The sequence below is a fragment of the Nerophis ophidion genome, linkage group LG04, assembly GCF_033978795.1.
Source record: "Nerophis ophidion isolate RoL-2023_Sa linkage group LG04, RoL_Noph_v1.0, whole genome shotgun sequence".
Classification (NCBI taxonomy): Eukaryota; Metazoa; Chordata; class Actinopteri; order Syngnathiformes; family Syngnathidae; genus Nerophis; species Nerophis ophidion.
The window spans coordinates 3,336,475-3,352,584 of record NC_084614.1 but is presented as its reverse complement, the minus strand read 5'-3'; the positions used below and the strand labels follow the sequence as shown (position 1 = coordinate 3,352,584).

Below are 16,110 nucleotides of genomic sequence, written 5' to 3'. Positions count from 1 at the left end.
AAAGACCATGTATTTTTTTAACCGATTTCCGAACTCTAAATTGGTGAATTTTGGCAAATTAAACGCCTTTCTGTTTATCTGTCTTTTAGCGATGACGTCAGAACGTGACGTCGCCGAGGTAACACACCCGCCATTTTCAACACATTACAAACGCCGGGTCTCAGCTCTGTTATTTTCCGTTTTTTCGACTATTTTTTTGGAACCTTGGAGACATCATGCCTCGTGGGTGTGTTGTCGGACGGTGTAACAACACTAACAGGGAGGGATTCAAGTTGCACCACTGGCAAGAAATCTGCCGCCAGACCCCCATTGAATGTACCAGAGTGTCTTCACATTTTACCGGCGATGACAGACATGACACAGAGATGTATGGATAACCTGCAGATGTATTTGCAACCATAAAGTCAACGAAATCACAAAGGTGAGTTTTGTTGATGTTGTTGACTTATGTGCTAATCAGACATATTTGGTCGCGGCGTGACTGCCAGCTAATCGATGCTAACATGCTACGCTAATCGATGCTAACATGCTATTGACCGGCGGTGCTAAAGCAGACATGGTACAGAGATGTATGGATAACCTGCAGATGCATTTGCAACCATAAAGTCAACGAAATCACAAAGGTGAGTTTTGTTGATGTTGTTGACTTATGTGCTAATCAGACATATTTGGTCGCGGCGTGACTGCTAGCTAATCGATGCTAATGTGCTATGCTAATCGATGCTAACATGCTATTGACCGGCGGTGCTAAAGCAGACATGGCGCAGAGATGTATGGATAACCTGCAGATGCATTTGCAACTATAAAGTCAACGAAATCACAAAGGTGAGTTTTGTTGATGTTGACTGCCAGCTAATCGATGCTAACGTGCTACGCTAATCGACGCTAACATGCTATTGACCGGCGGTGCTAAAGCAGACATGGCACAGAGATGTATGGATAACCTGCAGATGCATTTGCAACTATAAAGTCAACAAAATCACAAAGGTGAGTTTTGTTGATGTTGACTGCCAACTAATTGATGCTAACATGCTACGCTAATCGATGCTAACATGCTATTGACCGGCGGTGCTAAAGCAGACATGGCACAGAGATGTATGGATAACCTGCAGATGCATTTGCAACTATAAAGTCAACGAAATCACAAAGGTGAGTTTTGTTGATGTTGACTGCCAGCTAATCGATGCTAACATGCTACGCTAATCGATGCTAACATGCTATTGACCGGCGGTGCTAAAGCAGACATGGTACAGAGATGTATGGATAACCTGCAGATGCATTTGCAACTATAAAGTCAACAAAATCACAAAGGTGAGTTTTGTTGATGTTGACTGCCAGCTAATCGATGCTAACGTGCTACGCTAATCGACGCTAACATGCTATTGACCGGCGGTGCTAAAGCAGACATGGCACAGAGATGTATGGATAACCTGCAGATGCATTTGCAACTATAAAGTCAACGAAATCACAAAGGTGAGTTTTGTTGATGTTGACTGCCAGCTAATCAATGCTAACATGCTATGCTAATCGATGCTAACATGCTATTGACCGGCGGTGTTAAAGCAGACATGGCACAGAGATGTATGGATAACTTGCAGAGACATTTGCAACAATATTACGTTTCCTTCCACCCACATTTAATGCGAAACAAACACTTACCAATCGACGGATTTAAGTTGCTCCAGTGTCACAAGATGCGAAAGTCCTGATCGTTTGGTCCGCACATTTTACCGGCGATGCTAACGCAGCTATTCGGCCATGCTTTGGCTATGAATAGCGTCAATAGCTTCAGTTTCTTCTTCAATACTTTCATACTCCAACCATCTGTTTCAATACATGCGTAATCTGTTGAATCCCTTAAGCCGCTGAAATCCGAGTTTGAATCCGAGCTAATGTCGCTATACCTTGCTGTGGTATTCGCCATTGTTTGTTTACATTGGCAGCACTGTGTGACGTCACAGGGAAATGGATAGTGTTTTTGCAGAGAGAGAAAAAAAGGCTTTTTTCAGGGATATTCCGGGACCGTTAAAATTTTGTAAAAAACTTCCAAAAAATACAACAAGCCACTGGGAACTGATTTTTATTGTTTTTAACCCTTTTGAAATTGTGATAATGTTCCCCTTTAAGCTGCTGCAGCCGTGTCGGAGGAGGAGACGGAGAGCGAGCTGGACGGTCTGGTGAAGGTCTCGGATTTCCCCGCGGACCTCCGAGAACTCCTGCCGAGCATCAAGGTCTGGTCGGACTGGATGCTGGGACACCCGGACCAGTGGAACCCGCCCCCCTGCAGTGTGGAGTAAGTCCCACTCGCCGTCCCTTCCCTTTTCCCCCCCCTCCGCCGTGGTGAGTGACCCCCCCCCACCCCTCCTGGTGCAGCTGCAGCCCCGACGTGTGGCAGTGCTTGGCCAGCCTGTGCAACGTGTTGGCCCGCGTGGACCACGGCGAGGCGCCGCTCTACAAGGCGGACACGGAGGACGGCGAGGGAGACGAGGAGCTGCGCGTGCTGCAGCTGAAGGAGGACAGGCTGCTGGCGGGCTTCGTCCCCCTGCTGGCGGCGCCGCAGGAGCCCTGCTACGTGGACCGGCACGCCGACACGGTAGGAGGACTCACCCGTGCGTGGGGGTCCGGTCAATAACCCCGTCTCCCCCCTCCAGGCCATGGCGGCAGACTGCAAGAGAGTGACCGTGCTCAAGTACTTCCTGGAGGCTTTGTGCGGACAGGAAGAACCCCTGCTGGCCTTCAAAGGAGGCAAATACGTCTCGGTGGCGCCTCCTCCGTCCAACAGCTCTGTGGATGTGAAGACCAGGCAGGACTCTCTGTCGGAGAAGGAGGTGACCAACAACTACACAACCATATTTGCCATTTGGACACACCTTCGCATTCAACGCGTTTTCTTTATAGTCAAAGTAGCAATGATTGTCACACACGGGATTATTCTCTGCATTTGACCCATCACCCTTGATCCTCTCCTGGGGGTGAGGGGAGCAGTGAGCAGCAGCCCAGGAATACTTATTTGGGTGATTTAACCCCCAATTCCAAGCCTTGATGCTGATTACCAAGCAGGGAGGTAATGGCTCCCGTTTTTGTAGTCTTTGGTATGACTCGGGGCGGACGCTCTAACCCAGGGGTGTCAAACGTACGGCCCATGGGCCGGATCAGGCCCACGAACAGGTTTTATCCGGCCCACGGGATGAGTTTGCTAAGTACAAAAATGAGCCGCAATTTTTGAATGAAAGAAACTGCTGTTCTTAAATGTGTCCACTACTACAGGTTTAGCTCGGTTGGTAGAGTGGCCGTGCCAGCAACTTGAGGGTTGCAGGTTCGATTCCCGCTTCTGCCATCCTAGTCACTGCCGTTGTGTCCTTGGGCAAGACACTTTACCCACCTGCTCCCAGTGCCACCCACACTGGTTTAAATGTAACTTAGATATTGGGTTTCACTATGTAAAGCACTTTGAGTCACTAGAGCAGGGGTGCCCATTACGTCGATGGCGAGCTACCAGTCGACCGCGGGGGGTGTGTCAGTCGATCTCCAGCCAGGCTTTTAAAAAAAATAGACCTAAAAATGAGTGATCATCAATCTTCACCAAGACGTCACTTAAATGACATTCACGGTACCGGAGGGTCTTGTGAGATGACGCTGGCTGCTGCAAGATCATTATTATGAAAATATGACCGAGAGGAAGGCGAGAAACACTTTTTATTTCAACAGACTCTCGCGCTGTACCTTCCGTCAAAACTCTAGTCTCGGAAAACTGGCGTGCACAAGCGATCCCTCAGAAAGCTGGCGTGCACATCACTTGTGCACGCCAGCTTTCCGAGACTCTTATTTTGTTAGCGCAGGCAGCATGAAGCAGGGCTTTTATTGTGAAGATAGGAAATGTGCAGTCGGCCTTTAGAGTTTTGACGGAAGGGACGGCGCGAAAGTCTGTTGAAATAAAAAGTGTTTCTCGCCTTCCTCTCTGTCATTTTTTCATAATAATGAACTGGCAGCAGCCAGCGTCATCTCACAAGACCCTCGGGTGCCGTGAATGTCAATCAAGCAAGCTACGGAATTTGCCGCCAATAATTTTCTTGTAAAGTGTATGGAAGCTGGATGAATTAGACGCCAAAAACCAACCACTTTCATGTGGTATTGTACAGAAAGGACAACTTTTTTTCTCCTCCATTTGAAAATGTGGGCGTTATCATCATTACTGTCTGATTCCAATCAATGCAAGTCATCAGAATCAGGTAATACACCAACTTATATTCTTGTCTTTGTGAAAGAAAGACATCTATATGTGTTACACATGCTTGTATTATCATTAAACACATTTAATTTGTTTACAAAAATGTCTCTTTCATAAATAAATAAATATAAATGATATATATAAATGAGGTAGATCCCCTCGAGTTGGTCAATTGAAAAGTAGCTCGCCTGCAGAAAAAGTGTGGGCACCCCTGCACTAGGGAAAAAGTGCTATATAAATATAATTCACATAATTCACTTCACGGGATGTCGCAAAACCATCCATCCATCCATCTTCTTCCGCTTATCCGAGGTCGGGTCGCGGGGGCAACAGCCTAAGCAGGGAAACCCAGACTTCCCTTTACCCAGCCACTTCGTCTAGCTGGGTAAAGGCAGGAAACACCAGCAAAAGTTGGTCCCGTCCATCGCTGCTTGCATCTTTAATCATTTAAATGTTCCTTACCAGGAAACCTGACAATGTATTCAATCCATAAGTGAAGTGAATTGAATTATATTTATATAGCGCTTTTTTCTAGTGACTCAAAGCGCTTTAAATAGTGACACCCAATATCTAAGTTACATTTAAAGCAGTGTGGGTGGCACTGGGAGCAGGTGGGTAAAGTGTCTTGCCCAAGGACACAACGGCAGTGACTAGGATGGCGGAAGCGGGAATCGAACCTGCAACCCTCAAGTTGCTGGCACGGCCGCTCTACCAACCGAGCTATAAAATGGCATAAAATGAGTAGTAGTAGCATTGTGATGCAGAGAAATTTCATATTTTTACCATTTTTACCATATTTTCCTCTTGGACGCACGTATTAAAATTGTCAAATTTTGATTGGGCGACAGACGGATGATGTCATTGTGGAGGCGGAGTCGTCTCTGTCTGCGTCCGACGGCGAGGACGAGGAGGCGGCGGACAGCGAGAGCGACATCAGGCGCCTGAAGGCTCGACGCCACGTCCTCGCCAACAAAGTGGCGCAGGAGCAAAAGCGCAGGGATAAAATCCAGGTGGGAGGAGTCACAACTTTCGCCGGACGCTCATGTGAACGTGAGCCCTCTGTGTGCGCCACAGGCGGTGCTGCAGACCAGCGGGCAGCTGCAGCTGGAGGTCAGGCCTCTCTTTCTGGTCCCGGACACCAACGGCTTCATCGACCATTTGGCGGCGCTGCAGCGGCTCCTCCAGTGTGGCACGTACATCATCGTGGTGCCGCTCATCGGTAAGAGCCCGCGGGGTCGAACCCGGCCGGTATGCACACTGACACTGACCCTCTTGCAGTCATCACGGAGCTGGACGGCCTGGCTAAAGGACAGGAGCCTTTCGGCGGAGGACAGGGACACGGCAACTCCAACTCCAACGTCAGCGCGGCGCACGTGCGGGCCGTGCAGGAGAAGGCGCGTTTGGCGGTGATGTTTTTGGAGCAGGGCTTCGAGGCGCGGGAGCCACGCCTCCGAGCGCTCACCAGTCGGGGGAACCAGCTAGAGTCCATCGCCTTTCGCAGCGAAGACACGTCCGGCCAGCAGGTGAGACCAACCAGACTTTTTCTACCTCACTAAAAAATCTAAGCAAGTTGGGGCCATTTTGATATTTTTCATACTCTATTCCAAAGCAATATAGTAGGGCAGTGAACCTTTGGGCACCACACATTCATAGTTGTTTCTCGATTCAAAACTATTTTCGACATCATACTGAAAAATCTTACGTATGCTTGGGGCCATTTAAATATTTTTCATATTCAATTCCAAAACAATATAGTAGGGCTGTGAATCTTTGCGCACCACACGATTTGATTCGATTCAGAATTGTTTCTCAATTCAAAACGATTCTCAACCGCATACTGAAAAATCTAAGTATGCTTGGAGCCATTTTGATATTTTTCATATTCAATTCCAAAACAATATAGTAGGGCTGTGAATCTTTGGGCACAACATGATTCGATTCAGAATTTTTTCTTGATTCAAAATAATTCTCGACTGTCTACTGGAAAAAAACAAGCTTGCTTGGGGCCATTTAGCTATTTTTAATATTCAATTCCAAAACATTATAGTAGGGCTGTGAATCTTTGGGCACCACATGATTCGATTCGATTCAGAATCGTTTCTTGATTCAAAATAATTCTCGACTCTATACTGAAAAAAAACAAGCTTGCTTGGAGCCATTTACCTATTTTTAATATTCAATTCCAAAACAATATAGTAAGGCTGTGAATCTTTGCGCACCACACGATTCGATTCAGAATTGTTTGTCGATTCAAAACGATTCACGACCGCATACTGAAAACTCTTTAAGTATGCTTGGGGCCATTTTAATATTTTTCATATTCAATTCCAAAACAATATAGTAGGGCTGTGAATCTTTGGGCATGATTCAATTCAAAACGATTCTCGATTCAGTATCAATACTTTTTTAATAACATTAGCTGCCAGTTCTACAATTAATTACAGGAAATAGATAAACAGCTCTGATACATTTTTGTATTACTTCTTTTGTTAAATACAATTCTACCCAAACATTTAATAAAGTCAAACACAATTTTTGTTTATTTAGTCAAAAAAACAGCCTGCATTTTTGTCTTATTAGTCAACATTGCAACTTTTTCTCCTTACATTTCGACCGTTTATTATTTTATTTTTTTATCCACTTTTTTAGGTTTGTTTTTTCAATAGCATTTTTAGTATGGGCTGTTTAAAAATGCTTTAATACTAGTCGGCCTGTGAGGTACTTTCCATGTTTGTCCGTCTGTGTCAAGTTTGTTTTTTTCATTTCATTTTTATTGATCTACTTCGTTGATGGACATTTGTGATCAATAGACAATTAAACTAAAAAACAACAAAACACATATTTACACACCTATGCTCGAGAAGGAAGAGGATCAAGAAAATACATTTCCTGCCCCCTTCAACATAATAAGTAGTTAATGGATAGCCCAGATTCATAAGCATACAAACCAAACAAATACATCCAAATATAATAAAAACAAACAAAAATTAAAGCTGCAGACGGGACCGACTTTTGCTGATGTTTCCTGCCTTTACCCATTCAACATATCTTTACCTGCACATTACCTACCTTCCCTGCATCCTGGAGTCAAACTGGTGCCTCCTTCTTTCACCCAGTCAACATATCTTTACCTGCACATTACCTACCTTCCCTGCATCCTGGAGTCAAACTGGTGCCTCCTTCTTTCACGCAGTCAACATATCTTTGCCTGCACATTACCTACCTTCCCTGCATCCTGGAGTCAAACTGGTGCCTCCTTCTTTCACCCAGTCAACATATCTTTACCTGCACATTACCTACCTTCCCTGCATCCTGGAGTCAAACTGGTGCCTCCTTCTTTCACCCAGTCAACATATCTTTACCCGCACATTACCTACCTTCTCTGCATTGTGTGGTCACGCGGGTGCTTCCTGCTTTTAAGCGGCCATCTTGAGACGGCAGCAGCGCAGCTGTTTTTGGAAGGCTCGCAAAATTAAAACCGGAGCAGTTAGAAAAACTCTTTGCGCGACTTTTAATCAGAAGGGTTCAATCTCTCTCCTGTGCGAGTTTGAAGCCGACACGACAAACAGGGGAGGAGATAATGTTTGAAAAAAGGTGACGGGTTTTTACAAAACTTTTGTTTTGAAGGGGTAATTGCCAACTTCCTGTTGATTTTTGCTGAAGGATGTAAATGAATGAAATGTAGGTCTAAGTGAGACCTACATAGAGGTTTTTGTTTCATGTCTCTACGACATTCCTACCGGAGTTTACAAGCAGTTTGGTCTGTGTTTTCTTCCTAGGAACAGTTTTGTCTGTGTTTTATTCCTAGGGGGCGCTAGAGCGCAATTTTGAGTTTTGGGTTTTGGTTTTTTGATTAGATCGCAATTTTCACCAGTCCTGATGTGTGTGTCCAGTTTGGTGAGTTTTGAAGCATTTTAATGGGGTCAAATTACAGCTCAAAGAGGCAAAAATGACATTTTTTTAGGAAACTTTTGTTTTGAACGGGTTTTTGCCAACTTCCTGTTGATTTTTGCTGAAGGATGCAAGTGTATGAAATGTAGGTCTCACTTAGACCTACATAGAGTTTTTTGTTTCATGTCTCTACGACATTCCTAATGGAAGTTAGAAGCAGTTTTGTCTGTGTTCTTTCCTAGAAGGCGCTAGAGCTCAATTCTGAGTTTTGAGGTTTGGTTTTTTCATTAGATGGCAATTTTTCCCAGTCCTGATGTGTGTGTTAAATTTGGTGAGTTTTGAAGCATGTTAAGGGGGTCAAATTACAGCTCAAAGAGGCGGCGCTATAATAATAATAAAACCTTAGAAATACAATAGGGACCTCTGTCCCAAAGGGACATTCGGTACCTAAAAAAACAATTGCAAAAACTTCATGAAGTACAAACTAGGGATGCACCGAAATGAAAATTTGTGGCCGAAGCCGAATAAAATTTAAACGCTTGGCCGAAGGCCGAATAATGAATGCAGTTTTTCACAATTTTTTTTATATTGCATAAATAGCCTAGAATAAATATTTAGACATGTTTTTCAAATAAAGTCATTTTTTATTTAATATTGACATTTTTTTAATATTCCAGTAGACTTTGCTTTTCAAAAAAAAAGCACAAAGTTTTTCATTTCTATTAGGCCTTCAAACAAAACAGGCATTCCAAAAAAAAAATAAAGTGCATTAAAGTGGATAAACCCACAACAAATGAATTATTGTCCTTTTGGCAAAAGTCTGCTTAGCCACAGTAGATATGCTAATAATGTAAACAGAAGGCTCAAGTAAATCTCAATTAAGTGTGTGCTTGTAACCTCATACACTTATACAGGTAGCCTACACAACAGGCTAATAATGTAAACAGAAGGCCCCACTAAATCTCAATAAGTGTGTGCTTGTAACCTCATACACTTATACAGGTTGCCTACACAACAAACAGGCTAATAATGTAAACAGAGGACCCACTAAATCTCAATTAAGTGTGTGCTTGTAACCTCGTACACTTATACAGGTAGCCTACACAACAGGCTAATAATGTAAACAGAGGCCCCACTAAATCTCAATAAGTGTGTGCTTGTAACCTCATACACTTATACAGGTAGCCTACACAACAGGCTAATAATGTAAACAGAGGCCCCACTAAATCTCAATTAAGTGTGTGCTTGTAACCTCATACACTTATACAGGTAGCCTACACAACAGGCTAATAATGTAAACAGAAGGCCCCACTAAATCTCAATAAGTGTGTGCTTGTAACCTCATACACTTATACAGGTAGCCTACACAACAAACAGGCTAATAATGTAAACAGAGACCCCACTAAATCTCAATTAAGTGTGTGCTTGTAACCTCATACACTTATACAGGTAGCCTACACAACAAACAGGCTAATAATGTAAACAGAGGACCCACTAAATCTCAATAAGTGTGTGCTTGTAACCTCATACACTTATACAGGTAGCCTACACAACAAACAGGCTAATAATGTAAACAGAGGACCCACTAAATCTCAATTAAGTGTGTGCTTGTAACCTCGTACACTTATACAGGTAGCCTACACAACAGGCTAATAATGTAAACAGAGGCCCCACTAAATCTCAATAAGTGTGTGCTTGTAACCTCATACACTTATACAGGTAGCCTACACAACAAACAGGCTAATAATGTAAACAGAGACCCCACTAAATCTCAATTAAGTGTGTGCTTGTAACCTCATACACTTATACAGGTAGCCTACACAACAGGCTAATAATGTAAACAGAGGCCCCACTAAATCTCAATAAGTGTGTGCTTGTAACCTCATACACTTATACAGGTAGCCTACACAACAAACAGGCTAATAATGTAAACAGAGACCCCACTAAATCTCAATTAAGTGTGTGCTTGTAACCTCATACACTTATACAGGTAGCCTACACAACAGGCTAATAATGTAAACAGAGGCCCCACTAAATCTCAATAAGTGTGTGCTTGTAACCTCATACACTTATACAGGTAGCCTACACAACAGGCTAATAATGTAAACAGAGGCCCCACTAAATCTCAATAAGTGTGTGCTTGTAACCTCATACACTTATACAGGTAGCCTACACAACAAACAGGCTAATAATGTAAACAGAGGCCCCACTAAATCTCAATTAAGTGTGTGCTTGTAACCTCATACACTTATACAGGTAGCCTACACAACAGGCTAATAATGTAAACAGAAGGCCCCACTAAATCTCAATAAGTGTGTGCTTGTAACCTCATACACTTATACAGGTAGCCTACACAACAAACAGGCTAATAATGTAAACAGAGGACCCACTAAATCTCAATAAGTGTGTGCTTGTAACCTCATACACTTATACAGGTAGCCTACACAACAGGCTAATAATGTAAACAGAAGGCCCCACTAAATCTCAATAAGTGTGTGCTTGTAACCTCATACACTTATACAGGTAGCCTACACAACAAACAGGCTAATAATGTAAACAGAGGCCCCACTAAATCTCAATTAAGTGTGTGCTTGTAACCTCATACACTTATACAGGTAGCCTACACAACAAACAGGCTAATAATGTAAACAGAAGGCCCCACTAAATCTCAATAAGTGTGTGCTTGTAACCTCATACACTTATACAGGTAGCCTACACAACAAACAGGCTAATAATGTAAACAGAGGACCCACTAAATCTCAATTAAGTGTGTGCTTGTAACCTCATACACTTATACAGGTAGCCTACACAACAGGCTAATAATGTAAACAGAAGGCCCCACTAAATCTCAATAAGTGTGTGCTTGTAACCTCATACACTTATACAGGTAGCCTACACAACAAACAGGCTAATAATGTAAACAGAGGACCCACTAAATCTCAATAAGTGTGTGCTTGTAACCTCATACACTTATACAGGTAGCCTACACAACAGGCTAATAATGTAAACAGAAGGCCCCACTAAATCTCAATAAGTGTGTGCTTGTAACCTCATACACTTATACAGGTAGCCTACACAACAAACAGGCTAATAATGTAAACAGAGGCCCCACTAAATCTCAATTAAGTGTGTGCTTGTAACCTCATACACTTATACAGGTAGCCTACACAACAAACAGGCTAATAATGTAAACAGAAGGCCCCACTAAATCTCAATAAGTGTGTGCTTGTAACCTCATACACTTATACAGGTAGCCTACACAACAAACAGGCTAATAATGTAAACAGAGGACCCACTAAATCTCAATTAAGTGTGTGCTTGTAACCTCATACACTTATACAGGTAGCCTACACAACAAACAGGCTAATAATGTCAACAGAGGCCCCACTAAATCTCAATTAAGTGTGTGCTTGTAACCTCATACACTTATACAACGTCACTGCACGTTGGTTGATTGCGTCACCGCGTCAAAAAATTGCATCACACGCCACTATTCGGCCTTGTTTTTAACTCATTCCACCGAAGGCCGAATGTGGCTTTTTTTGCCACATATTCGGTTACCGATTAATCGGTGCATCCCTAGTACAAACCGAACAAAAAAGAATATACACCTCACGGGATGATACGAAACAAATGCAAATCCAGACGAAAAAAACAAGTCTCTCTCTCGTTGCCAGGGCAACAACGATGACGTCATCCTGTCCTGCTGCCTCCACTACTGCAAAGACAAGGCCAAGGACTTCACGCCGGACCAGAGAAGTACGTAACACGCCTCGGCTCGCTCTGCGCCCCACTCACACTCCAACCCTCCACCCAGATGGCACGGTGAGGCTGCAGAGGGAGGTGGTGCTCCTCACCGACGACCGCAACCTGCGCGTCAAGGCTTTGACCCGCAACGTCCCCGTCCGGGACATCCCCGCCTTCCTCAGCTGGGCCAAAGTGGGCTGAACCGCGCCGGGAAGGTCCCATCCGCGACTTGCCCACTCCACCAGGAAGGTTCCTCCTCCTCCTCGTTATAGTGTGTGTGTGCGCGAGTGTGTGTGTTGGTGTGTGTGTGTGTGCTTTGCCCACAAGGGGCCGTGAGACTTGACAGCGAAAGGCCAGGAAGGAAGCGAAGGTGTGATTTGACGTGTGACTGTCCTCTGCTCATGAGCGCCACCACCGCACTTCTCACAGAGAGCCACACCACAAGGGGGCGCTGCCCGCCGTCTAGGCGTGGCCAGGGCGAGCAGGTGTTTCCCCCGCCAACAGGAAGTGTGAAGAGAACCGGCTCGGCGACTTCGCTCTCAGGTTTGGTCGTCGGAACGCTTTTGTTATTTACTCCACCTCTTTTCCGCTAAAGCTTACGTTACATTCCAGGCGTCTGCTCGTTAGAGTAAAGCAACCGCAAGTCTTTTACACAGCGGAACTATTTCTTCACTCACTTCTACTCCTCCACCCTTTGTGTTGCTTCTGCTTCGTGGCATGGAGATCATTAAACAGGAATGAGCTCCACCTGACTCGATGATGTCAGTACAATGTTGGCCACCGTGGAAAAAAAGTCACATTTTACACCCTCAGGTTGGGTAAATGGTAAATAAAAAGAGAATACAATGATTTGCAAATCCTTTTCAGCTTATATTCAGTTGAATAGACTGCAAAGACGAGATATTTAACTTTATTTTTTTGCAAATACTAGCTCATTTGGAGTTTGTTTCAAAAAAGCTGGCAGGAGTGGCAAAGAAGACTGAAAACGCTGAGGAATGCTCACCAAAGACTTGTTTGGAACAACACACAGGTGAACAGGCTAATTGGGAACAGGTGGGTGCCATGATTGGCTATAAAAGCAGCTTCCATGAAATGCTCAGTCGTTCACAAACAAGGACGGAGCGAGTGTCACCACTTTGTCAACAAATGCCTGAGCAAATTGTTTTAGAACAGTATTTTTCAACGAGCAATTGCAAGGAATTTAGGAATTTCACCATTGACGCTCTCTAATATCAAAAGGTTCAGAGAATCTGGAGAAATCACTGCACGTAAGCCATGGTATTACGCACCTCGGATCCCTGCATCAAAAAGCCACATCAGTGTGTAAAGGATATCACCACATGGGCTCAGGAACACTTCGGAAAATTCAACATCGACGCTCTGTAATATCATCAAAAGGTTCAGAGAATCTGGAGAAATCACTGCACGTAAGCCATGGTATTACGCACCTTGGATCCCTGCATCAAAAAGCCACATCGGTGTGTAAAGGATATCACCACATGGGCTCAGGGACACTTCGGAAAATTCACCATCGACGCTCTGTAATATCATCAAAAGGTTCAGAGAATCTGGAGAAATCACTGCACATAAGCCATTGTATTACGCACCTCGGATCCCTGCATCAAAAAGCCACATCAGTGTGTAAAGGATATCACCACATGGGCTCAGGAACACTTCGGAAAATTCACCATCGACGCTCTGTAATATCATCAAAAGGTTCAGAGAATCTGGAGAAATCACTGCACGTAAGCCATGGTATTACGCACCTTGGATCCCTGCATCGAAAAGCCACAACAGTGTGTAAAGGATATCACCACGTGGGCTCAGGAACACTTCAGAAAACCACTTTCAGTAACTACAGTTGCTCGCTACATCTGTAAGTGCAAGTTAAAACTCTACTATGCAAAGCCGAAGCCATTGATCAACAACACCCGAGCTCATCCAAGGTGGACTAAGTGGAAAAGTGTTCTGTGGTCTGACGAGTTTTTGGAAACTGTGGACCAAAGAGGGAAAGAACCATGGGGATTGTTCTAGGGTGGAAGTGTAAAAGGCAGCATGTGTGATGGTATGGGGGTGTACAAGCAACGTTATCATGGACGCCCCTGCTTATTTCAGCAAGAAAATGCAGAGCCATGTGTTACAACAGCGTGGCTTCGATGTAAAAGAGTGTGGGTACTAGACTGGCCTGCCTGTAGTCCAGACCTGTCTCCCATTGAAAATGTTGACGGCTAAAATACGAGGCAGGAGACTGTTGAACAACTTAAGCTGTACATCAAGCAAGAATGGGGAATAGTTCCACTTCAAAAATGTGTCTCCTCAGTTCCCAAACCTGCACTGAGTGTTGTTAAAAGGAAAGGCCATGTAACACACTGGTAAAAAAAATGCCCCAATGTGTTGCTGCCATTAAATTCTAAGTTCATGATTATTTGCAAATATAACAAAGTTTCTCAGTGTGAACATGAAATATCTTGTCCTTGCAGTTTTTACAATTGAATATAAGTTGAAAAGGATTTGCAAATCATTGTATTCTCTTTTTATTTACCATTTACACAGCGTGCATTTATATGTATGTATTTATGTATATACATATAAATGTATGTTAGTGTGTACGTATGTATGTATATATATATATATATATATATCACACATATATATAAAACACATATGTATGTGTATTATATATATAAGTATTATATATATATGTGTGTTTGTGTGTATATATATATATATACATATACACACACATATATATAATATGTGTGTGTTTATATATATATGTACCAATGTATGTGTATTTAAAAAAATACAAGTATTAAATATGTATACATGTCTATATATGTATTTGTGTTTAGATAATACATATATAAGTGTATAAATATTTATGTATATATATATACACACATATATAGACATAATATATACATATTTAATACATGTATTTTTAAATATACGTATGTATGTGTGTGTATATATACATATATATACGTACATATATAGATACATATATGTGTGTATATATACACACACACATATATATATATATATATACATACACACACATGTATACATATGTGTGTGTATATATATATTTATATATACATATGTGTATATATATATTTATACATAGGTATGTATATATATACACACATATACATATACACGTACATATGTATGTATATTTAAGAAAAATACATGCATTAAATATTTATATATTATAAATGTCTACATATGTTAAGTGTATATATTTGTATATATATACACTTATATGTGTGTATATATATATATATATTGTAATATATACTTGTGTGTATATATGTATGTGTGTATATATATATATGTGTATATATGTATATATATATATATATATATGTATGTATATACATATATGTGTATATGTATGTATATATTTGTGTATATATACATATGTGTGTATATATATATATGTCTATATATACATATATGTGTGTGTGTGTATGTATATATATATATATATATATATATATATATATATATATATATATATATATAAAGGTTTGTTTGTTTGTATCGTCCACCAAAGTTGCAACTTGTTTTAACTTTAATGTGATTAAAATCCCAGTAGGCTAAATCATGAAGTATTTGGCCTCATTTATTTTTCCCTTTTTTTCCCCTCCATGTTTGTTGTTTATATTGTCAATATAGCTGTTGTAAATAAGAGGGTCACGTGAGCTATCATATATTAATGATGTCAACTACATAACGCAGCATGAGGAACCCTGCGTGCGCGCGCACAGCCTTCCTCTCCGCGCCTGCGCATCCGGGAGCCGACTGCCGGCGGCGTGGTGACAACAGCACGAGCCGGCCAGCCAATGGGAGCAAGGCGCGCTCCCATTGGCTGGCCGCTGTGGCGGAATGTGACGCGTTTGAAGCGTCCTCATTCATGCAGACCAGGATGAAAACATCTGGAACATTCCATCATGACAACTCACCTTGGTGACATTACAGCGTGATGGACACTTTTTCTGACATAAATGTTAAAATGTATGCTTAAAGTGGAGTGAACTGTATTTATATAGCGATTTTCTCTAGTGACTCAAAGCACTTTACATAGTGAAACCCAATATCTAAGTTACATTTAAGCAGTGTGGGTGGCACTGGGAGCAGGTGGGTAAAGTGCCTTGCCCAAGGACACAACGGCAGTGACCAGGATGGCGGACGCGGGGATCGAACCTGGAAACCCTCAAGTCGCTGGCACGGCCACTCTA

General features: G+C 42.4%; 1 protein-coding gene across 1 annotated transcript in view; it reads left to right on the top strand.

The window, feature by feature from the left end:
- The window catches only part of smg6 (SMG6 nonsense mediated mRNA decay factor), a 40,704-nt gene extending 26,996 nt beyond the window's left edge, over window positions 1-13,708 (top strand). The window contains exons 11-18 of the mRNA XM_061896759.1: window positions 2,128-2,293; window positions 2,374-2,593; window positions 2,652-2,828; window positions 5,077-5,238; window positions 5,303-5,447; window positions 5,507-5,751; window positions 11,797-11,878; window positions 11,937-13,708. Of these exons, the coding sequence (XP_061752743.1) occupies window positions 2,128-2,293; window positions 2,374-2,593; window positions 2,652-2,828; window positions 5,077-5,238; window positions 5,303-5,447; window positions 5,507-5,751; window positions 11,797-11,878; window positions 11,937-12,067 (1,328 nt within the window). The 3' untranslated portion in view covers window positions 12,068-13,708. The remainder of the gene's footprint in view (window positions 1-2,127; window positions 2,294-2,373; window positions 2,594-2,651; window positions 2,829-5,076; window positions 5,239-5,302; window positions 5,448-5,506; window positions 5,752-11,796; window positions 11,879-11,936) is intronic.
- Window positions 13,709-16,110: the final 2,402 nt, after the last annotated feature.